The following is a 25,889-nucleotide window of genomic DNA, read 5'->3' on the forward strand; positions in this document are numbered from 1 at the left end:
AATCATTAAAAAATAATAATCTGAATTAAAAAAAATGTACGTGCATGCCAATTCCTGAGCTTGCGAATGAGTCATTTCATGTGACACAATGCCATTACGCCTATTAAATAATCACTAAACTCAACAAAAAATTTAAGACATATGATCACAAAACCGCAGATGTAGTAGAGTGGCTGTGCCAGCAATCTGAGGGTTATTGGTTCAATCCCCACCTTCTACCATCCTATTTACATCCGTTGTGTCCTTGAGCAAGACACTTCACCCTTGCTCCTGATGGGTCATGGTGAGCGCCTTGCATGGCAGCTCCCGCCTTCAGTGTGTGAATGTGTGTGTGAATGTGTTTGTGAATGGGCGAATGTGGAAATATGGTCCAAGCGCTTTGGGCTCCTTAAAATGGGGTAGAAAAACGCTAAACAAGTACAACCCATTTACCATTTACCATTTACATAATTGGCCAATAAAACGAAATCCGCTGATACCCACAAAATAATATCAGGGAAATTGACAATAATGTAAGTGTAATGTTGTCATTGTGAGGAAAGGAATATGTATTCCCGGAACACTCAACCGCCCCGTCCTGGACTAAACAATGTCGAAACGGCAACTTTAAACAGCGACTAAACTACGGAGCTAAAGCTAACAAGAAAAATCCATACAACCACAACATATACCATCTGCTTGTGTTGTTGTGAACGACATCATCTATGTAACATCACTGTACAAACAGTGGTCACAACTTCAGAGCCGCTCACTTTTTTTTTAACAGCCTCTTTACTCGTCTAGATGAGAACAACAGCACAGCACACTTCCCCCTTCACAATAATAGCTTGGTGCTTTACATCCGCTACATCTGTGCTAACAAAGTAAAAATAAAATAAAAAGTGCCTTACTGTACTTAAAGCACTTATTGATACGTTTAAAAAATTATACTTTGATCTAAAATACCAGTCAAATTTGATGTAGTGCATCAATAAGTGTGCGGATTTTTGCATTTAATTAACAAATACTTTATGACATTTTATTTTACACAAAAAGCACACACTCTATGGTGGTAAAATAAGTGTAAAAGGAAAAAAAAAACTGAATTAAAACAACACAGAAAAACTGAATTATGGCGTTTTTATATTGCTATTGTTATTTAAATGTGTTTGTTATTGCTACTATTATTATTTTTGCTTGTTATTTATTTGTTACTTAATCATATCCAATTAGTTGTTTTCAACTATATTTTAAGTGGAGTTTTGGTGGTACTATAAATACTCATGTTTTCAAATTATAGAATAATTGTCCGTAGACACAGGTGGGATTTAGGGGCAAATACCAAAGGATTTAAATCAGAGCCAATATTAGAAAATAATTCCCTATAAATAATAGATTTTAGGCCATATCGCCAATCCCTGGTTCCTATGTGCACATAAACGTCCAGATGTATTTATTTATTGGTTGGTTGATTGAGTGAATGAGTCTCTTGACACCAGGCTGTCGTGCGTTTAGGTGACGTGGAGATTGGCCTGATGGAGAGGAATGGCGGTTTGGAGGTGGAGGTGGTGCAGGCCAGAGGACTCACAATGAAAGCCGGGTCCAAAGGACCTCCAGGTGAGCCCTTGACACCCACTCAAACAACACAAGAATGACTTTGCTTTACATGCCTCATTTCTTAAAATAAAAAAATCAAACTCCTAATGTATGTATATCTTTAATACATAATAATGATTATTACAAATTAGGGCTGGGCATATATCGATGTACTCTATATATCGCGGGTTTGTCTCTCTGCGATATAGAAAGTGACTGTATCGTGATATTTGAGTATATGTTCTCACGCAGTTGCTTTTAGCTGCGGGTATTACACTGCATGCGTTTCCCACTCTTTCTTGTCTCTCCTTCTCACAGAGATTTAAAACATGCGCACCTTCTTACACACGTCACATACTGTCACTTGTGCAACGTTACACGCTCCGGTGGAGCAGACAAGTATCGACATGGTAACACTAGCTGTGATGCTATCGGAGTGCTGCGAGTGGTAATACGAGAGAGAGAAGGTGCGAATCTGGTAACAAATAGGGGAATAATTAATTCCCAAGAAAAACAGCACAGGATCCATCGTCTGGCGGTGGTTTGGTTTCAAGCGGGAAAATGTTCAACATTTATGCGGCAAAAGCATTGCTACAAAAAGTAGCAGCACTGCTAATGTAGCATCATTTGAAAAGTCACCCACTAGAGAATGAAGAGTGCTTGAAACTCTGCATATAAACATCTCCGTTCGGTGCCACCAACAAAATGCCGAAGCAACTATTTCCAGATCAACACCGTATGAAAAAAAGAATCAACAACAGAAGGAGATAACTTCCGCAGGAACCTACCACATAGAGAAGGACTTATACTATTTGATATGCAGTTCATTTTTATTGACACTTTTTGAAATATCTTGAGTGGCATCGTGCACAAAGGTTCACTTTATTTGTTTTTAACTATTGTAGCAGTGTTTTATACAAAAAGTACACTTTAATGTAGTGTTGTTTTGATAAGTCATCTTCGTGACATCTTTCACAAAAGTGCACTAATAGCTTGTTTTAAAATGTCTCTGACAATCTTGCACTTTCCGTTTTAGAAATGACATGATGTTTAATAAAAACAGTTTTGGTCAATTGACAAAGTTGTGATTTCATTCTCTGCATGAAAGTTTAAAATGAGCATATATTAATGCAGTATGAACAAGAATGTTTTAATTTAGACACATAGAATCATCATACTGCTGTGATTATATGCATCAAGTGTTAATTCAAAGCTAAGGCGAAATATCGAGATATATATCGTGTATTGTGACATGGTCTAAAAATATCAAGATACTAATAAAAGGCCATATCGCCCAGCCCAATTACAAATACATATTTGATCCTTCACTGCAGGATCTCAATCCATTACATCAAAGTGTGTTGCTAATTCGGTACTTAGAGACTGTGATCCAAACTCCCTTGCCATCATTAATCCCATTCTCCCTTTCTCACAATCATCCTTACCCCACCTGCTGAAGTCTTGCATGAATTCCCAGAGTGAGACCAACTGGCAGTTATCTTGTATTTCTTCCATTTATTAATTATTGCACCGATAGTGCTTTTTTTCCCCATCAAGCTTCTTGCTGATGTTCATGTAGTCTATTTAACTCTTGTACTGGTCTACAATATTGTTCCTGTGGTCTTTTGACAGCTATTTGGTCTTTCCCATGTTGGTGAAGAAGTTTTAATGGAAGAGACTGCTTCTTTGACAGGTGTTTCTTATCCACATACCAATTTGAGATTAGTAATACTGTGGTACCTCAAGATACAATTTTAATTGGTTCTGTGACGCAGCTCATACATTGAAAAACTTGTATTTAAAACCGCCATTAAATTGAATTGAAGTCAATTTAATCTGTGCTTGGCCCCCACCAACACGGCAACATTTGAACAAAAAACTAACTTTAACATCTCAAATATTGTATGAAAGATGAAAGCTTATCACAGCTGCACTTGGACAGAAGGCGGGGTACACCTTGGACAAGTCGCCACTTCATTGCAGGGCCAACACAGATATATATATATATATATATATATATATATATATATATATATATATATATATATATATATATACAGGTGCTGGTCATATTATTAGAATATCATGAAAAAGTTGATTTATTTCATTAATTCCATTTAGAAAGTCAAACTTGTAGAATGTATACATTCATTCCAAACAGACTGATACATTTCAAGTGTTTTTTGCCAAAAAGGAGATGATTATAACTGTCAACCAAGGAAAACCCTAAATTCAACATCTCAGAAAATTAGAATATGGTGAAAAGGTCAGATATTGAGGACACCTGGTGCCACACTCTAATTAGCTAACTAACTCAAAACACCTGGAAAAGCCTTTAAATGATCTCTCGTTTTGATTCTGTATGACACACAATCATGGGGAAGACTGCTGACTTGACAACTGTCCAAAAGATGACCATTGATACTTTAAAGAAGGAGGGCAAGACACAAAAGGTCATTGCCAAAGAGGTTGGATATTCCCAGAGCTCTGTGTCCAAGCACATTAATAGAGAGGTGAAGGGAAGACAAAGATTTGGTAGAAAAAAAGTGTACAAGCAAGAGGGATAACCGCGCCCTGGAGAGGATTGTCAAACAAAACCGATTCAAAAATGTGGGGGAGATCCACAAAGAGTGGACTGCAGCTGGAGTCAGTGCTTCAAGAACCACCATGCACCGATGTATGCAAGATATGGGCTTCAGCTGTCGCATTCCTTGTGTAAAGCCACTCTTGAATAAGAGACAACGTCAAAAGCGTCTCGCCTGGGCTCAAGACAAAAAGGACTGGACTGCTGCTGAGTCGTCCAAAGTTATGTTTTCAGATTAAAGTAAATTTTGTATCTCCTTTGGAAATCAAGGTCCCAGAGTCTGGAGGAAGACAGGAGAGGCACAGAATCCACGTTGCCTGAAGTCCAGTGTCAAATTTCCACAATCGGTAATGGTCTGGGGTGCCATGTCATCTGCTGGTGTTGGTCCACTGTGTTTCCTGAGGTCTAGGGTCAATGCAGAAGTCTACCAGGAAGTTTTAGAACACTTTATGCTGCCTGCCGCGGACCAATTTCATGGAGGTTAAGATTTCATTTTCCAACATGACTTGGCACCTGCACACAGTGCCAAATCTACCAGTACCTGGTTTAAGGACCATGGTATCCCTGTTCTTGATTGGCCTGCAAACTCACCTGACCTTAACCCCATAGAAAACCTATGTGGTATTGTGAAGCGAAAGATGCGAGATGCCAGACCCAACAATGCTGAAGAGCTGAAGGCCACTATTAAAGCAACCTGGGCTCTCATAACACCTGAGGAGTGCAACAGACTGGTCGACTCCATGCCACACCGTATTGCTGCAGCAATTCAGGCAAAAGGAGCTGCAACTAAGTATTGATTGCCGTACATGCTGAAACTTTCCATGTTCATACTTTTCAGTTGGCCCACATTTCTAAAAAATATATTTTGGTACTAGTCGTAACTAATATTCTAATTGTCTGAGGTACTGAATTTGGGATTTTCAGTAATTGTCAGTACTAATCATCAAAATTTAAAGAAATAAACATTTCAAATATATCACTATGTGTGTAATGAATTGATATAATATGTAAGTTTCACATTCTGAATATAATTACTGAAATAAATCAACTTTTTCATGATATTCTAATAATATGAACAGCACCTGTGTGTGTGTGTGTGTGTGTGTGTGTGTGTGTGTGTGTGTATATATATATATATATATATATATATATATATATGTGACCGCCATTCCAACACAGATATATATATATATATATGTGTGTGTGTGTGTATATATATATATATATATATATATATATATATATATATATATATATATATATACATGTGTTGTGTGTGTGTATATACACACAAGTATTCTTGTATATATAGTCTCTGAACATGAGTAGGCCTGGGCCGATACTAAATAAGTCAATTAACCGACGATAAATGAAAATTAAATCGGTAAGTTTTCCAAGGTCCATAAATCGGCATGTGTATGCTTCAAGAGCATTCACGCTTGTCAATGGTTTCAGGAACTGCGCGCATTTGTGCCATAGCGGAATGAAAAGAAGGTGAATTATCTTGTCCTTCATTAAGTGTCTTGATGCTTTGTGCGGAAAAGCAACCCCACTGGGCCCACTAGCAGCATCACACAGTGCAGGCCTGGCCTGTATCGGTTTCTGCGGCTGCGGGCGTTTGACCTACAAATAAACTGTAGTAATCTTAACAGCTGTAAAACCGCCAATCATAACTGCACAGTTATAGTGACGGACTGAGGCTAGCTTGCTAGCTTGTTTAAATGATATCTTGTAAACAACAGAAATGAATGTCTTTCCCCACTATGAAATGTCATTCCCCAATCTAAACTTGTATAAACACATTGCTGTTTAAACAACTGAGCTACTTACAGTATTCACATTAAATATAAAGGATGTACTGTTTTTGCACAAAGTGATCGATAAACTCGACATGTTGATACAGACGGACAAAAAGCCCACTACCACAGGTATCTTGCCAGTCGAGAGAAAACCCTATTAAAGCATAACAATCAGCCAAGAGACTGCTTGTAAACCCGAAAAAAAGCTGGATAATACACAATACTCATTCATCGAGGTACAACTGTAAGGAAAATAAGTGGCTGGAAAAGGTCAACAATTATGACTACAAAGCGCACTGCATGTTTTGCCATCTATTGCCCAAGATAATGCATGCTGCAAATAGCGGTCAATAAAAATATCAGTGACGACAAAACCAGTGGAAACTGACTGTTTTTTTTTTTTTTTTTTGTCCACCGGGCAACATCAACAACCAACCAGAAGTTAAGCAGCATTTAGTTTTTTTTTTCCATCCCTCGATCCATTTTGAACCGCTTGTCCCTCTCGGAGTCACGGGTGTGGCAGGAACCTATAAGAAATATATTTATTTTATTTTTATATTTTAAAAATTTTGTATTAAATGTAAGTTGTTGAGAAATGTGTTTACCATGGAGCCCACTCATTAGGGCTGTGAATCTTTGGGTGTCCCACGATTCGATTCAATATCGATGCTTGGGGTCGCGATTCGATAATATATCGATTTTTTTTTTTATTCGATTCGATTCTTGAGTCAAAAACGATATTTTTCCCGATTCAAAACGATTCTGTATTCATTCAATACGTAGGATTTCAGCAGGATCTACCCCAGTCTGCTGACATGCAAGCAAAGTAGTAGATTTTTAATTAAAAAAAAGCTTTTATGATTGTAAAGGACAATGTTTTATCAACTGACTGCAATAATGTAAATTTGTTTTAACTATTAAACGAACCAATAATATGATTTATTTTATCATTGTGAAAATATTGGACACAGTGTGTCGTCAAGCTCAGTGGTCCCCAACCACCGGGCCGCGGAATAATTTTGTATTAATTTTTATTTAAAAAAAATATATATATGTTTTTTTTATTTTTTATTAAATCAACATAAAAAACACAATATACACTTTCAATTAGTGTACCAACCCCAAAAACCTCCCTTTTTCATGACAAAAACGTCCCTTTTTCATGACAAAAGAAAAAAAAAAAATCGGAAAAAACACAACAACGTTACAGTAAGCTTAAAAGTCAACACACACAAACACGTCTCGTGCTCTACAAAACCAAAAAAGGAAAATAATTTTTACTTGGATTCTGGGAATATTTGTGGCATTTTTTAACACTCTTGGAGTTTTAGAGTAATAAAAGAGTGGTGGCTTCACGTAGTTACCGCTAGCGTTAACAAAAATTTGCATTGTGAGGCAATTCTTCCTCAGTTTGTGCCCTTGTAGTGCCTTCTCTTTTGCTGTTACTAAGGTCCACAGTGGCACCTTTTTCTGTCTCATCAGAATTAAAAGCCTACTGAAACCCACTACTACCCACCACACAGTCTGATAGTTTATATATCGATGATGAAATATTAACATTGCAACACATGCCAATACAGCCTTTTTAGTTTACTAAATTACAATTTTAAATTTCCCGGGAGTTTCGTACTGGAAACGTTGTGTAATGATGACGTGTACGGAAGACGTCACGGGTTTTTAGGAAGTATGAGCGCTGCGCACACACACAGCTAAATGTCGTCTGCTTTAACTGCATAATTACACAGTATTTTGGAGAACAGTGTTGCTGAATCTTTTGCAATTTTTTCAATTAATATTGAATACTGTGAATAGTCACAGTAGAAAGATGGAGTTGGGAAGCTTTAGCCTTTAGCCACACAAACACACGGTGATTCCTTGTTTAAAATTCCCGGAGGTGAAAATTTACTAAGGATCAGAGCGCAGTCAAGCGAGCATGAATCACGACGGAATGTCAACCAGCAAGTTTCGGTGAGATCGTGCCCGTGTGTACAGGATGTGGCGTAGAGTGCCCTGCTTCGTGTACAAGGAAGTAATATCATCCAAATGACAGCCACCAATCAGCATGCAAAATGAATGAATGAATGACAAATGAATGAATGAAGCGTTATTATGCTGAGACATGGTCTGCACACGGAGGCATATTTGGCGCCATGTAAACGTTCATAAACTGATATGAACGTTGATTTGCAAATAAAGGCACTTTGATTTTCAAATAAAGGCAAATCAAGGTTCCACTGTACTTATTTTCTCCACTGTTCATCTGCGCCATCCATTAAAGGCCATATTCACCTCTTTCATCAACCTTGTGCTGAGAGGACGATTATAGTGTGTGTAGTCGGAGTTAAAAGGTTTTAAACGCTGGCTGAATTGGGTAACGGCAAAATATTCCAATTGAAACTGCACTTCTGCTGTGTGCTTGCATAATGTGGAAGCAGCCATCTCCGTAATTGCATAAGAACAAAGCACCCGCGGCCAAACGGGAGCACAAACAAAATGCAGAGGGAATAGATTTAAGAGGATAACAAACTCTTATTCTGACTGTAAGTCAGATGGCCAAAGTTAGAGGTAAGAATCCCATTGATGTCCTTCCTGCTTTCCTTGCAGCGGCTTACATCAAAGTCTACCTCCTGGAGAACGGCATGTGCGTGGCCAAGAAGAAGACCAAGTCTGTGAGGAAGTCTCTGGACCCTCTCTACAACCAGGTCCTAGTCTTCTCTGAAAGCCCTCAGGGGAAGGTGGTCCAGGTAAGAACTTTTCTTTATCCCTGTCCTCGTGACGGCCTTTTGTGTTTGGTTTTATTCCAGTCACTTTCCTCTCAGTGGGCGAAAATAACACTACAATCCAGCAGCTGCTTGCGCTCTACAATTAGCCCGCTAAGCCACACCCCCTTAATTAGCCGCTGTCTGTCTCGCCGCCCCCGTAGCCGGATGAGGAAACTTCCTTTCACTTGTTTGTCTTAAACCCTTTCATGCTTCATGGTCACTACAGTGGACAGCTTTTTTCTCCTCTATGCATGTCAAAGTGGCACCTCAGTTGGACCCTATTATATTTTGCCACCCATTGGTCAGCTTTTTTGTAATTGCAATAAAAAAACAACGTCTCAAAAACAGGCGCATACGTGCAAAGCAGGGGATAAATATCTGCCCATTCCATCAAGAAACAACTAAGGTGTAAAGTAATTTTCCCACAAATCTTTTGTGAATTTTGGAAATTGTCCTTGGGGATGTAATGATAAACCATATTAATGATAGGCTGGGGAAAATCTCTTGACAGTTAGTATCAGAATCAGAAATACTTTATTAATCCCCAAAGAGAAATTGAGAATTTTTTTTTTCTTTCAGTTTTGACTCGTTTTAAATTAAGATGATCTTAAAACTATGATTGATAAACACATCTCGATAAACTCAAAAACAGGGGATAGTGCTCTTTACTGGAGACTCTAATGGCAGGCTTGTTAGTTTAAATGCTACCATAAACGACCATGCAGCTCTTGTTTTGCTTTGTCACTAAAAAACACTCCAAAACCTTCACAAATTAATACGAAAGGAGATAAACATATTTAAAATCATGTTTAATAATTTTTCTGCCAAAAAAGTTAATTGTGTGCAATTATTTTTTTTAAATAAAACTTTAAAATAATTTAGTGTGTATACAGGTATGTTTTGATCACATTCAACAATACAGTAATAATGTAGTGGCTCAGTCGAAATTAATGTATTTGTGTTTGTAGGACAATGTGCAGTTACATTTAGAAGATGGCTGCACCAGATTTAGCACTATGCTAATTTCCATCTGTAGTCCTTTTATGGTGCATCTAACATCCACAATAAAATTACACAGGATCCAAAATACACAATATTAAAATTACATAATGATAATCAATTTAAAATACAAGTACAATACATAGAAGGTATGTGAGTTACAAATCAGTGGGCGGTCGAGTTAAAGTCTTTTAGCAGCTTCATTTAAAGTGTAGAAGTATGTAAATAGCAGCAGTTTTTTTATCAAAGTCCACATACAGTGCAGTAGCCATTAGATGATACCCATAAGGTTATCATTCAATAGCTATGTACCCCGTTGATATTGCATACATAAAAAAGTATGCGATGTTACAAGATTGGAATGGTACTCTGGTGGCCATCAGACTACTCCCGCCAGGGTATATCATCTGATGGTCAACTACCTGCCTGGTATTGCTGATGTGAGCAGGACTGGTGGTCTAAAAGCCATGTCTGGAACTGATGGTCAAATGGTCCTTTATTTTACATCCTTCACCATGTGCCCAATGACCAACGTAAGAGCTAATGAGCAAGCATACAAGATAAATGCTACATTAGAATACTTTGTACTTAAGCATTCAACATATGTACATTTAAAACTAATTCCACAACTGCAACAATTTACGTTGTTTCCCTTTCAACTGGCACTGGAATCCTTTTAACTGTTAGTTTCGTATTTCACCTTTACATATATTCTTTACCATAGTGCCTTTTCTGTTTTCATTCGTGAGTTCCTTAACACAATAAAAGCAGATCCGCTTGCACATCCTGCAAAATAACAGTCATATATTACATAACAAAACAGGAATACATTTACTAAACAACATTTAACAGTTGTCCCTTACAAATATTGACGTTTTCATATTGTTACATCCCTAAATGTGATCGATCATGTGTCCACTAAGTAGCATCATTGGCTGTGTATTGTCTGGCGTGTGCATCTGCAGCATTGTTTGGCTGCAAATCAATGTGTGTATATTATTTAATGTGTATTAGAATGCAGCCATATTTTGTCTATCATCAGAAAAGTTACTTTTGATGTCAGGACGCTCAATGTTTTAGCAGTATATTTGATTGTATTGGAATATCTTAAAATGTGTTAAAAGACATTGTTACAGATCATGAAAACCACCCTTTTTTTTTCAAAATCTTTTGTTACTAATTGAAAAATTTATTTTTTAATGCAGTGGTTCTCAAACCTTTTTTTTTTTTTTTTACCAAATACCACCTCTGAAAATGCATGGCTCACCAAGTACCACCTTAATGATCAACATTAAAATACTGTAGCGTAATAGGCCTAAATATTCATTAAAAATAAGGCAGAGGTTGTTTTTTTTTCCATTTATTCATTTATTTCAGGCAATTACATTAAAATGAGTACAAAGTACACAACACATAATAATATAAATTCATATAATACAAAATGTATTAAGTATTAAACATGATGGTCCAGTTTTGCCTGAAAGGGAGTGGTAAGAAGATGACACCCCCATTTAACAATTTGTTTTATATGTTTGGCCATTGTAACATTATACACAGTTTGAACAGTAACAATGTGTTTAATTTAGTGATTATTAGGCGTACCACTAGAAGGAGCCTGCGTATCACAGATTGATAATGACTGCTCTAATGCATGTCATGCACCCTAATGGACAGTTCACCAACTCCTTAATAGATGTATCTTCATGTTTTCTTCATCGCCATGGCAACATAATACAGCACCTACTGGTGGCAGTAATGCTCATCACAAAGCAAGCTTTGTTCACCACATCTCCATCTGCTGGATCTCTTGATGCACTGCAAGTTCAGCTGTCGTCCCCATATTTGTGTCCACAGTTTCAATATCTGTTCAAACTGCGTTGTCGTCCAAATAAATGCAGGTTGTTGTCTTGTTTGCGTGTGACAGCTGATAGTTTGGGGCAACTACGGACGCATGGAGCGCAAATGCTTCATGGGCGTGGCTCGCATCCTCCTGGAGGAGCTGGACCTGAGCTCCATGGTGATTGGCTGGTACAAGCTCTTCCCTACCTCGTCCATGGTGGAGCCCACCATGGCGCCGCTCATCCGCCACTCGTCACAGATGTCCCTGGAGAGCGCCATGGCGCCCTGCTGCGAGCGCCCCTGAGGTTGGCGACTCTAGCGTCGCACTTTTCGCCCAACGGGGTCATCCTGCGTCCGCACCGCTCCGTCTCTCAAGTAGACGGCTCGTGGACACATCTGGGACCTAAGAGCCGTCAGAGGCCGAACTTTTGAACGTGATTTTCTCTCCCGGGGACCACTTTGATGAGGACGCTGTTTGGACCAACAGAACGCTGCCGGCTCAGGTCTGCTTCATCACGTCCTTCAGGACCACCTGGGACACCTGGTTTGGTCTTCTCGCTTTCATGTTACGTGCGTGTTGACACGAGACCAAGGTTTTTTCTGCCCTTTCAAACCACAGAATGTTTCAGTGTCGGACCAAGGTAGCTATGTAGCAGCATCCTCACAGCACTAAAGGACATCTTCTCTTTGCAATGGAAAGCACGTATCGCTACATGTTATGTCCTTTGTCCCTCAAACCCCCCGAAAAAGCTCACAAAATTAGCATAATTTATTGTGGAGGGTTGCAAAATGTTATGCCCTTAGTCCCGGGGTGTCCAACGTGTGGCCTGGAGCTTGACTTTTATTTGCCTGTGGCATATTCTGTATTAAAACAAAGGAAAAAGTCCACAATCCCTTAAGAATTGTACCTCCAAACCAAAATGTCTGATACAGCATGTGATCTTTAATGATATCAGTGCAACTGACTTCCTGTCAGTCACACACTGGTTGGTGGAGAGTATTTCTCACTTCCTGAGCAGGTTTTCTCTATAGGATAACAACACATGCTTACAAGATTTTGAAAAGCTTTTTAGATCCCAAAATAATATTAACTCAAGGATTTTCGAGCAGGGGTGTCAAACGTATGGCCCACAGGTTTTATCCGGCCGGCAGGATAAGCTTACTAAGTAAAAATGAGCCTAAATCTTTAAATGAAAGAAACTGCTGTTCTACATGTGTCCACTAGATTTCGCAATAGCAAGATGTAGATGATGTTACATATGTAAAAAAATAAAATAGACCACATGATGTTAGTGCACCAGTTGAGGAAAATGAGCAAATTACATAAATAACATCCTGTAATTGGATTTTGATATAATTGTTTTATCTTGATAGATTGAAAATTACCTGCTCAGTGGCCTTGTGGTCTGAGTGTCCGCCCTGGGATCGGTAGGTCGTGAGTTCAAACTCCGGCCAAGTCATACCAAAGACTATAAAAATGGGACCCATTACCTACTCAAGGGTTTGAAATGGGGTTTAAATCACCAAAATGATTCCCGAGCCCGGCCACCGCTGCTGCTCACTGCTCTCCTTACATCCTCTCCCCTTCCAGGGGGTGGAACAAGGGGATGCGTCAGATGCAGAAGGTAATTTCACCACACCTAGTGTGTGTGTGACTATCAGTGGTACTTTAACTTTAACTTTTAAATTAACACCAATGAGTTGACTGATGAACATTATCACTTAATTTTATCAGAAAGTATAAATAACGTCAAGTAAAGATAGAATACTATTAACTGCAACATGTAAGTGTAAAAAAAAAAAAACTTTATGATTTGTACATTTTCAGAATGTGTTTATTCTATTTTTTAAACTTAACGAAACAATATGAAGTTGTCTTTATTTTTAAGTTATCGTGCCATGATTTTACCAGTCCGGCCCACTTGGGAGTAGATTGTTCTCCATGTGGCCCCCGGTCTAAAATGAGTTTGACGTCCCTGTTTTAGAGTGTCTAGTCAATACAAATGTGAAGAGTCCTCCTGATGACCAGTGTCCTCTGCGCTGGGCATTTGTTTTTAGTTGATTTATTTTATCAGAACTAAAATATTTCTGGAAGTGTTCTTGTATATCTTTTTGTATATGTCCACTGCAGAGGTGGCTGGCTCTTTGGATCTCTATGTTGGACATCCCTCTGACTGAGGCGGTACAGTAATCCCTTGTTTATCTGTGTTAATTTCCGCTAACAGGAATTGTTCATTTATATTTTATAGCTAGAGCATTAAAAAATGGTTTGACCTTATGAATAAATATTATTTTACATAATGAGACCAATATAGACGTCATGTAACCCCCACACAGTCACCTTCACACTCAAGTCAATATAACCATGTTGTCTGAGGCTGAGCCAATCAGTTGCCACGATACTGAACAGTGTGCTGTGATTGGATTGTCCTCATCTTGTGTTCAATAATACTGGAGTGTTGGTATTTTTGCTTAGTTTAGCCATTTTTATGCATACCAATGCCTAATTACGCCCCAAAATACGTACAATATGCTTAAAAACAACTAAATAAACAATCGAGGGAATTGGCGAACTTTGAAGTGCAACGTAGCGAGGGATTATGGTAATATTTTTTTTTTTTTGCTGTATAAAACATTTTTGCCCCCTGCCAAAAATTACTAAATAAAAATAATTGCGAAAATGTCTACAACAAGAAAAAATTGATATTATTGCGAGAGTAAAGCCATAACATAACTTTAAATCAAAATTCATATTATTCATATATATTATATACATATACATATATATATATGTGTATATATAATATATATATATATATATATATATATATATATATATATATATATATATATATATATATATATATATATATATATATATATATATATATACTTCTTATTTAATGTGTTTTCTTTATTTTCATGACTATTTACATTGTAGATTGTCACTGAAGGCATCAAAACTATGAATGAACACATGTTCATTCATAGTTCATTCAAAACCCCTATTCCAGCTCCCTGTTCCTAAAATCAATTGAATATATGGTCCCCAGATAGGAGACATATCAAATATTAAACTGATAAAAACAGAAACTATGAATGAACACATGTGTTCATTCCTAGTTTTGGGTTTTGATGCTTTTAGTGAAAATCAACAATGTAAATAGTCATAAAAATAAAGAAACTAATTGAATGAGAAGGTGTGTCCAAACTTTTAGACTGTATTTTAAATATATATATATATGTATATATATATATATATATATATATATATATATATATATATATATATATATATATATATATATATATATATATATATATATATATATATATATATATATATATATATATATATATATATATATATATATATATATATATGTGTGTGTATATATATATATGTGTATATGTGTATATATATATATATGTATGTATGTATGTATGTATATATATATATATATATATATATATATATATATATATATATATATATATATATATATATATATATGTGTGTATATATGTATATATATGTGTATATATATATACACATAAATATATGTGTGTATATATATATATATGTATATATATATATATATATTTATATGTATATATATATGTATATATATATATATATATATATATATATATATATATATATATATATATATATTTTAGTGGAGGTTTCTGTGGTTTATACGTACAATCCTCAATGCTGGGGTAGAGCGGAATATGCGTTAGATCAGGAAAAAACACAGGCTATATCATCCCTACAAGCCTGTTTCGGAAGTTTCCCTGCTCGTCAGGGGATTTTATAAAAAGGGAAACCTGCGAAACAGGCTTGTAGGGATGATATAGCTAAGTTACACTTTTCCCTCGCAACATTTCCACTGCTACAAATTTTTCAGCACTTTTCTTCAACTTTTCTCTAAAACTATCACAGCTTTTGTCTGATAAAACTAACCTCTGAATGTCACTTTTGCAAATGCACTTCAGCTAACTAAGTGTAATCTTTTCGAGGAAAAAAAACATGGCGATTGTGTTATAGTAAGTGTTAGAATAAGTGTTCTTATTTCCTCTTTGTTGGCCCCGCCTCCTAAAACACCACCCCTAACGTCGTCGGGTCTGTCAATCAATGTGACGCAACAATGTGGATCTTAAAGTACGACATTTAACGTGGTCGTGTTGTTTGCTTTACTTATGTCCCGTGTTGTAATGCTAACACCAACGTCTGTGTCCGATCTGTGTCAAGTATTTGTACACTTCTTCTGTAAGCTCTGGCTAACCGCTAACGGTTGCTAATGTGCCAATTTTGACCAGCGAGTGTCCTTGTCCTCCTATGTCATCACTTCAACACAACGCTGTCGTCATGTGGAAGAATGTAAACACAGCTAGCCGTTAGCAGGCTACATATTAGCACGGGGAAAGAAGCGGGACAATTCTTGATTCCTAAAGTATTTTCTTTTGTGTAAATATTCAAATCTTCAGCTAAAGGTTTTAGCTCAGGTGTGTTATTAACGGATATATTGTTAGCTATTGCACTCATTTCATTTGTAACTTATAACACAAGAGCTAAACTCTGCATGTTTTGTTCATGTAGCTTAGCATAAATTGGCTCGGTGTTAGCAACTTTAATGCACAAAAATGCATTTAACGTGGCCGCCGCGTTTCAAAATTGTGGTCTAACGCTGAAACAGTGTGGACACCCCTGGCTCAGTTCTGATGGACGTAGGAGTTTGTAGCCTCAGCGCTAGCATCTGCATGCCCGATGATACCAGGCCTAACATGAGCGCCCAGCTGCATGCGATGAGCTAAATGAGAAACACCACGTAGCGTTCCACTTTTAGCATTCAGACAAAAAAAAACAATATTTTTTAATAATCCTGTTGAATTTTGAGACGAGGACACATCGATATGGAACCACACAATTTTATTTGACTGCGTTCAGGCCTCAGGTTTGCCAGTAGCAGCACTGCAGGGAATTAAATAATTGTTATTATTGTTACGGTTTCTATTTTCTACAAAGCTACATTGTGTCAAGCAATAAACACAAAGCTGCAGTCAGGGCAGTTTAAAAAAAAAAGAAAAAAATCTTCAACATCCACCATTGAGAACAGCTCGTCAAATGTTGACCTCGGACCTAACTTTTTGCGAAAACTAACCAAGACATTTTTTTTTTTTTTCCGTTGTTTATTCCTGTCCTTATATCACATGCTGTGTGACAACTGTTGCTAATATTTGGACCCTCTCGTGTAGCTCCTTAATAAGGTCACCAAAATATTAGAAACAGTTGAATAAACACATTGTTACATGGAGTCCTGGTCACTGCTGAACACTGCAGATGTATTATAATGGGATAGAACATATGTATTCAAATGATGTTCCATTAGGATGTCTTTAGGTGGCTGCTTGGAGAGCGAGTGTCTGCTTTCAAGAAACGCAAACAAATACAAGATAGAAGCTATTGTATAAATATTTAATATTTAATACAAACCAAGCAGCGGAGGTTTTGTGCCCTTTTCTTTCTGAATGTGTTTTTTGTTCTATTGTGGTGCCAAAAATATTGTTTGCGGGGCTTAATGAGAGAATCACTGAGTTTACCAACTGCAGAAGAAGAACTTTGTGTAGCTATTTGGGAACAATACACACTCTTTAATGTGTAGCTGTGTCTCTAATACAATACTTCAGTCAGTACACTTCAAGAAGTGTACTGTGTCTCTAATACAATACTTCAGTCAGTACACTTCAAGAAGTATACTGTCTCAAATGGAAAACTTCAGTCAGTACACTTTATAAAGTATACTGTGTCTCAAATGGACAACTTCAGTCAGTACACTTTAAGTATACTGTGTCTCAAATACAATACTTCAGTCAGTACACTTCAAAAAGTATGTTGTGTCTCTAATTCAATACTTCAGTCAGTACACTTCAGGAAGTATACTATGTCTCAAATGGAAAACTTCAGTCAGTACACTTTATCAAGTATACTGTGTCTCAAATGGAAACCTTCAGTCAGTACACTTTAAGTATACTGTGTCTCAAATACAATACTTCAGTCAGTACACTTCAAGAAGTATGCTGTGTCTCAAATGGAAAACTTGAGTCAGTACACTTTATTAAGTATATTGTACTCAAATGGAAAACTTCAGTCAGTACACTTTAAGTATACTGTGTCTCAAATACAATACTTCAGTCAGTACACTTCAAGAAGTATGCTGTGTCTCAAATGGAAAACTTGAGTCAGTACACTTTATTAAGTATATTGTACTCAAATGGAAAACTTCAGTCAGTACATTGTATTAAGTATACTGTGTCTCAAATAGAATACTTCCGTCAGTACACTTTGATAAGTATACTGTGTCTCAAATGGAAAACTTCAGTCAGTACACTTTATTAAGTATATTGTGTCTAAAATAAATTACTTCGGTCAGTACACTTCAATAAGTATACTGTGCCTCAAATAGAATACTTCAGTCAGTACACTTCAATAAGTATATTGTGTCTCAAATAAATGACTTCAGTCAGTACACTTCAATAAGTATACAGTGTCTCAAATAGAATACTTCATTCAGTACAATTTATTAAGTATATTGTGTTTCAAATAAATTACTTCAGTCAGTATACTTCGATAAGTATTCACTTTCTCAAATAGAATACTTCAGTCAGTACTCTTTAATAAATATACTGTGTCTCAAATAGAAAACTTCAGTCAGTACACTTCAATAAGTATACTGTGTCTCAAATAGATGACTTCAGTCAGTAAACTTCAATAAGTATACTGTATCTCCAAATAAATTACTTCAGTCAGTACACTTCAATAAGTACACTGTGTCTCAAATGGAAAACTTCAGTCAGTACACTTTATTAAGTATACTTTGTCTCAAATAAAATACTTCAGTCAGTACACTTCAAAACGTATACTCTGTCTCAAACCGAATACTTCCGTCAGTCCACATTAATAAGTACACTGTGACCTTGTGTCAAATGGAATATTTTAGTCACTACACTTTAATAAGTGTACTGTAACTATGTCTCAAAAGAAAAAGTAGTTTTCAATATACACACTTCCACACTTGCAATAAGCAACTTCCTGCTTGTAGTGCACTGTATGAACCTGGATGTTGCAGTGAAAATGGTGAGTGTGCAGTGATGGACGTGTAGCGGAAGAGGAGGAACGACACACTACATCTTCAACATGTGTACACTCAGAAACTAGTACATAGTGCAGCAGAGTTAAGCGATGACCGTGCACTGCATTTTGTTGTACTCAGAGTGAATGCACATAGTGTGTACTTAAAAATCTTAAGTGTCAGTACGGAAGTGCACAGATGAATACACATGGTGTGTTTTTAACTTGAACAAAGAACAATGTCAGATTACTTTAAGGCTGACATGTTTTAACCTGACCTTATTTTTGAACATTGAAATAAATAAGAAAATATTGAAATATACAACATGTGATTCTAAGGAACTTCCTGGTCACATGACAAAATGTGGCGGCCTTGGCGGAGGTCTGCTCCTGTTTGCTTCGCTCAGCTGGAAGTAAGCAGAGGCCTTAAACGCACCACAAGGACTAACATTAGTCAGTGTTTGATTCATCAACTTCCTGGATTGAAAAAAACCAAGTAGTGATTCTAACACTTTTTTTTTTTTTTTTTCTTACAAGTCGTATTTCTTCAACCTGCGCTCCTGTTTGTTTTGTCTCTGTTGTTTGAATGCACATGATAACACTTTGTGACTTGGACTAAATAAAGTACAAAGGAAAATGATCAAATATATAAAATGTGACACTTTGTTTGTCTTATTTGACTATTATTTACTTCATTTATGACTTTCCTTTTCATTCACTCTTGCCGTCTCACCACTTTGCAACTGCTATTTACCGTGCAGACAAAGTTTAAAGCAACTTCCCGACTGCCATACAAGTGTAAAAAGAAGTATTAAAGGCCTACTGAAACCCACTACTACCGACCACGCAGTCTGATAGTTTACATATCAATGATGAAATATTAACATTGCAACACATGCCAATGCGGCCTTTTTAGTTTACTAAATTACAATTTAAAATTTCCACCGGAGTTTCCTGTTGAAAACGTCGCGGAATGATGCTTCGTATGATGACGCGTGTTTGTGACGTTATTGGTTGGAGGGGACGTATTAGCCAGCACCACTTATTAGCTGGCTGCTCTTTTCATCGCACAATTAAACAGTATTCTGGACATCCGTGTTGCTGAATCTTTTGCAATTTGTTCAATTAATAATGGAGAAGTCAAAGTAGAAAGATGGAGGTGGGAAACTTTAGCCTTTAGCCACACAAACACACTGTGGAGCCTATCTCAAATGCATTCAGTTCTAAGTTTGTCATCACATTCATCCTTTAAAACCCTAACCTTCCTCTAAGCCTTAACCCAAACTGTCTTGACGGGTAAATCAGTGAGTGTGTGGCACACTTACTGGCTGTATTGACAATGTGTTGATAGTCTATTGCTATTTCATAATGGTGCCTCCTGCTGGATTTAAAAAAAAGTCACTATGTTTGACCTGCGTATGAAATTAATTGTTAGCCAATATTAAATGTTTATTTTTTCAAAGGTATATCCAAAATGAAACTCTGGTCAATGCGCTGAATAGTAAACAGGAATAGAAGAAAATGTACCATATTTGGCACTTTAAGATTTATTTTCTTAGTACCATTTAGATCGGAAGTTTTCAACAAGCGGATATGTACCGCAGAAATTTCTTGAAATTTCTTGTTGAATGGACTTTTTATATATATATATATATATATATATATATATATATATATATATATATATATATATATATATATATATATATATATATATATATATGTATGTATGTATATAATATATATATATATAAGGTTATACTATATTATATATATATATAATATATTATATATTATACACATAATATAGATATATATATTTATATATATGTATATATATGTATATATATATATTTATACATATTATATATAATATATATATATGTGTATATATATGCATATATATATATTTATACATATTTTATATAATATATATATATATATATATATATATATGAACATATATAAATATATATATATATCTATATTATATGTATAATATATATTCTATACATATATAGTATATAATTATATAGCCCGCAGACTTTTTTTGGGCTTTGGGAATCACTAACAAGCCGGAATCCTTTGAACGCAGATTTCTTGCCGGGACATATGGTACAATACAATCGGCAAGATAGGATGGAGCTAGACCGTGTAGTATTTTATACGTAAGTAGTAAAACCTTAAAGTCACATCTTAAGTGCACAGGAAGCCAGTGCAGGTGAGCCAGTACAGGCGTAATGTGATCAAACTTTCTTGTTCTTGTCAAAAGTCTAGCAGCCGCATTTTGTACCAACTGTAATCTTTTAATGCTAGACATGGGGAGACCCGAAAATAATACGTTACAGTAGTCGAGGCGAGACGTAACAAACGCATGGATAATGATCTCAGCGTCCTTAGTGGACAGAATGGAGCGAATTTTAGCGATATTACGGAGATGAAAGAAGGCCGTTTTAGTAACGCTTTTAATGTGTGCCTCAAAGGAGAGAGTTGGGTCGAAGATAATACCCAGATTCTTTACCGTGTCGCCTTGTTTAATTGTTTGGTTGTCAAATGTTAGAGTTGTATTATTAAATAGAGTTCGGTGTCTAGCAGGACCGATAATCAGCATTTCCGTTTTTTTGGCATTGAGTTGCAAAAAGTTAGCGGACATCCATTGTTTAATTTCATTAAGACACGCCTCCAGCTGACTACAATCCGGCGTGTTGGTCAGCTTTAGGGGCATGTAGAGTTGGGTGTCATCAGCATAACAGTGAAAGCTAACACCGTATTTGCGTATGATGTCACCTAGCGGCAGCATGTAGATGCTGAAGAGTGCAGGGCCAAGGACCGAACCCTGGGGAACTCCATACGTTACCTTAACGTAGTCCGAGGTCACATTGTTATGGGAGACACACTGCATCCTATCAGTAAGATAAGAGTTAAACCAAGACAGGGCTAAGTCTGACATACCAATTCGTGTTTTGATACGTTCTAATAAAATATTATGATCGATGGTATCGAAAGCAGCGCTAAGATCGAGGAGCAGCAACATAGATGACGCATCAGAATCCATCGTTAGCAATAGATCATTAGTCATTTTTGCGAGGGCTGTCTCCGTCGAGTGATTTGCCCTGAAACCGGATTGAAAGGTTTCACATAGATTGTTAGACGCTAAGTGTTCATTTAACTGCTCCGCAACAATTTTTTCGAGGATTTTTGAAATAAAGGGAAGGTGAGACACCGGTCGGTAGTTTACCATGAGGTCAGGATCGAGGTTAGGTCTTTTAAGAAGAGGATGAATAACCGCTTTTTTGAATGCTAGGGGAACAGTGCCCGAGGAAAGTGATAAGTTTATAATATTTAGCACTGATGGACCTAATAATACAAAGAGCTCCTTGATCAGTTTCCCAGGAAGAGGGTCAAGTAAACATGTTGTTTGTTTTATTCCATTTACACGTTGTAACAATTCCTCTAATGTTATTTCCTCAAAACGAGAGAAACTATTTTGGAGGGCAGTATCCGCCGTATATACAATCGTGTCAGTGTTAATAGAACCCCGTTGTAGCTGGGACGCATTGTCTTTAATCTCCTTTCTAATGACTTCAATTTTCTTACTAAAGAATTGCATAAAGTCATCAGCTGAGTGGGTGGAGCTACTGGAAGGAGTCCCTTGTTGGGTAAGCGATGCTACCGTACTAAACAAAAATTTAGGATCGTTTTTATTACGGTGGATGAGATTTGAGTAATAATTAGCTTTAGCTAAGGTAAGCATGCGTTTATAAGTTATTAAACCATCACTAAATGCTTGATGGTGCACCTCAAGTTTAGTCGTGCGCCATTTGCGTTCCAGCTTTCTGCATAATAATTTCTGAGCTCTAGTTTCTTCTGTAAACCACGGGGTGCGCTTTTTTGGAGCCTTTTTTAACTTTAGCGGTGCTATGTTATCAATGGTTTCGCGCAGGGCGTCGTTAAAGTTGTTAGTGAGGTTATCAATAGAGCCCACATACTTTGGGAATGGTGCCATTACCGAGGGCAGTAGGTCAGCAAGAGTTGTCGTTGTGGCCGTATTAATGTTGCGGCTGCTATAGCAGTTATTATTATTATTAGTTTGACGAACATGCGTCTGAACCTCGAATTTTATAAGGTAATGATCGGACAATACTTTAGTATACGGGAGTATCGTAACTTTGGAAGCGGTGATACCCCTGACAAGCACTAGGTCTATCGTATTACCGTTGCGATGCGTGGGTTCATTTATTATTTGTGTGAGACCACAGCTATCAATTATAGTCTGGAGCGCTACGCACGGTGGGTCCGATGGGGCATTCATATGGATATTAAAGTCCCCCATTATGATTATATTATCGGCGTGTGTCACTAGATCAGCAACGAACTCTGAGAATTCATTGATAAAGTCCGAACAGGGCCCTGGGGGGCGGTAGATAACAGCCAGGTGTAGAGGCAGCGGTGTGACAGACCTCATAGTAAGCACCTCAAATGATTTATATTTATTATTTATGTTAGGACTAAGGTTAAAGTTTTCGTTGTATATTAGTGCGACCCCCCCACCCCTTTTAAGCGGACGGGCAATATGCGCATGTGTAAAGTTAGGAGGACATGCCTCATTTAGCGCAAAAAAGTCGTTTGGTTTAAGCCAGGTTTCACTGAGACCGATGACGTTAAGATTGTTGTCTCTGATAATATCATTAACTAACAACGTTTTAGGAGACAATGATCTTATGTTTAAAAAACCTATATTATAGGTAGTGGGCTGTTTTAGGGAATTTTTGATCAAATTATCCGTAGTAGCAATATTAATAATGTTGTGTTTATTATGCCCAGTGCATTCAGTATAATTACGACCATATCTAGGAATTGATACGACGGGAATGATCCGATTGTTTGTTTGTTGCTTTGATAAACTGCACGCATCATGGTTAGCCACCTCAGTAACGGGGATTTTCCGATTGTTTGTTTGTTGCTTTGATAAACTGCACGCATCATAGTTAGCCACCTCAGTAAAACACATGTCCAACTCTGAAACACTCAAAGCAGAAAAAACTTGTTCTAATTTAACAGACTCCTTACCCAGACCAGTAGTCTCGCATTTTCCATCTAAATCCGTCTTCGGGATGGAGGAAAGTGGTGTTCTGTGGGGATTAGCCTTCTGCTTTGTTTTTAGCCCCGCTCGACATCCGCGTTTCCGATCACACCGCTGGCGTCTGCTCCGTAGACGGCCCCCGCTGCTACTAGACTCCGCTGCTTCACAGGCCGCTGGACGTAGCCGCCGACGAATCCCCATGCTAGTTAGCATGTTTAGCACGCCCGCGTCTATCAGTCCAAAACGGCCCAATATGTCCATATCCAGAAGTGTCTGGCGGTCGTACGTGATCACGGAGTGACCACGATGCGAGCCAGCCATGAAGTCTGCAGAACTGTCCGGCATTTCCGCCAAATGTTCCATCTTTAGCAAGAGCACCGCAGTGTCGCAGCCCGTCCGGGCGCCGCCAACCCAAAAAAAGTCTGCGGGCTATAGAGCGTTTTCCGTTCGGGCTCCAGTACTCTGGAATGCCCTCCCGGTAACAGTTCGAGATGCCACCTCAGTAGAAGCATTTAAGTCTCACCTTAAAACTCATTTGTATACTGTAGCCTTTAAATAGACTCCCTTTTTAGACCAGTTGATCTGCTGTTTCTTTTCTTTTTCTTCTATGTCCCACTCTCCCCTGTGGAGGGGGTCCGGTCCGATCCGGTGGCCATGTACTGCTTGCCTGTGTATCGGCTGTGTATCGGCTGGGGACATCTCTGCGCTGCTGATCCGCCTCGACATCTCTGCGCTGCTGATCCGCCTCCGCTTGGGATGGTTTCCTGCTGGCTCCGCTGTGAACGGGACTCTCGCTGCTGAGTTGGAACCGCTTTGGACTGGACTCTCGCGACTGTGTTGGATCCATTGTGGATTGAACTTTCACAGTATCATGTTAGACCCGCTCGACATCCATTGCTTTCCTCCTCTCTAAGGTTCTCATAATCATTATTGTCACAGACGTCCCACTGGATCATTATTATCACCGATGTCCCACTGGGTGTGAGTTTTCCTTGCCCTTATGTGGGCCTACCGAGGATGTCGTGGTGGTTTGTGCAGCCCTTTGAGACACTAGTGATTTAGGGCTATATAAGTAAACATTGATTGATTGATTGATATATATATTTATATATATATATATATATATATATATTTATACATATTATATATATAATATATATATATATATACATATATATATATGTATATAATATATATATATCTATATATATAATTATATACCATATATTATATATATATAATATATTATATAATATATATATAAGATATATCATACATTATACATATAATATAGCTGTATATTTCTATATATATATATATATATATATATATATATATATATATATATATATATACTTAAAATGTCCTTAAATACACTAACAGCCCTGCGATGCGGTGGCGACTTGTCCATGGTGTACCCCGCCCTCCGCCCGAATGCAGCTGAGATAGTCTCCAGCGACCCCCGCGACCCCAAATGGGACAATCGGTAGAAAATGGATGGATGGATGGAAATACACTAACATAGCCACCCTACTCATGGTGCCTTGCAGGTTATAAAATAAAAACAAATACATAATTACTTCATTTTATTCATGATAGCATTTACGATAGCTAGTGATTAGCGAGCTGGCGATGAGCATGTTAGTTGCCAGCCAGTGAATAGCACATTAGCTGCATGCTGGCTTCCTGCTAGCAATTAGCATGCTAGTCGCCGGCCAGCTAATAGAGGGAGTGCCTCCTGATAAACTGCTTGGAGTATCGCATACAAATGACTTAGCAGTTGTATTGATCAAATTGTCACGTCGACTACCTCAAAATCATGCGATTTTGAGGTAGTCGTTTCCCCAAAATGCAGAAGGACGTCTGGAAACAGCGTGCAGGTAAGAAAAAATATTTATTCCAGTAATCGAGTCAAAATGCAAACATAAAGCTACTGCAAAGGTTTAGTAAAAAGACTAGCTAACAAAAAAAGAGCAAGAAGCAAATAAATCCCAAGTAACTGTCACATGTTGCGAAATAGATTGCAAGGCAGAAATAAATATCAGATTTTTTGGACGTATAAGTCGCTGCGGGGTATAAGTTGCACCTGCCAAAAATGCATAATAAAGAAGAAAAA

At 37.4% G+C, this 25,889-nt stretch overlaps 1 protein-coding gene across 1 annotated transcript in view; it reads left to right on the top strand.

Moving 5' to 3' along the window:
- Positions 1 to 14,303, top strand: part of rims4 (regulating synaptic membrane exocytosis 4) — a 59,694-nt gene extending 45,391 nt beyond the window's left edge. The window contains exons 4-6 of the mRNA XM_061874418.1: positions 1,495 to 1,596; positions 8,563 to 8,702; positions 11,644 to 14,303. Coding sequence (XP_061730402.1) covers positions 1,495 to 1,596; positions 8,563 to 8,702; positions 11,644 to 11,862 — 461 coding nt within the window. The 3' untranslated portion in view covers positions 11,863 to 14,303. The remainder of the gene's footprint in view (positions 1 to 1,494; positions 1,597 to 8,562; positions 8,703 to 11,643) is intronic.
- The last annotated feature ends 11,586 nt before the right edge of the window (positions 14,304 to 25,889 follow it).

This window comes from Nerophis ophidion, linkage group LG16 (genome assembly GCF_033978795.1).
Source record: "Nerophis ophidion isolate RoL-2023_Sa linkage group LG16, RoL_Noph_v1.0, whole genome shotgun sequence".
NCBI classification, from domain to species: Eukaryota; Metazoa; Chordata; class Actinopteri; order Syngnathiformes; family Syngnathidae; genus Nerophis; species Nerophis ophidion.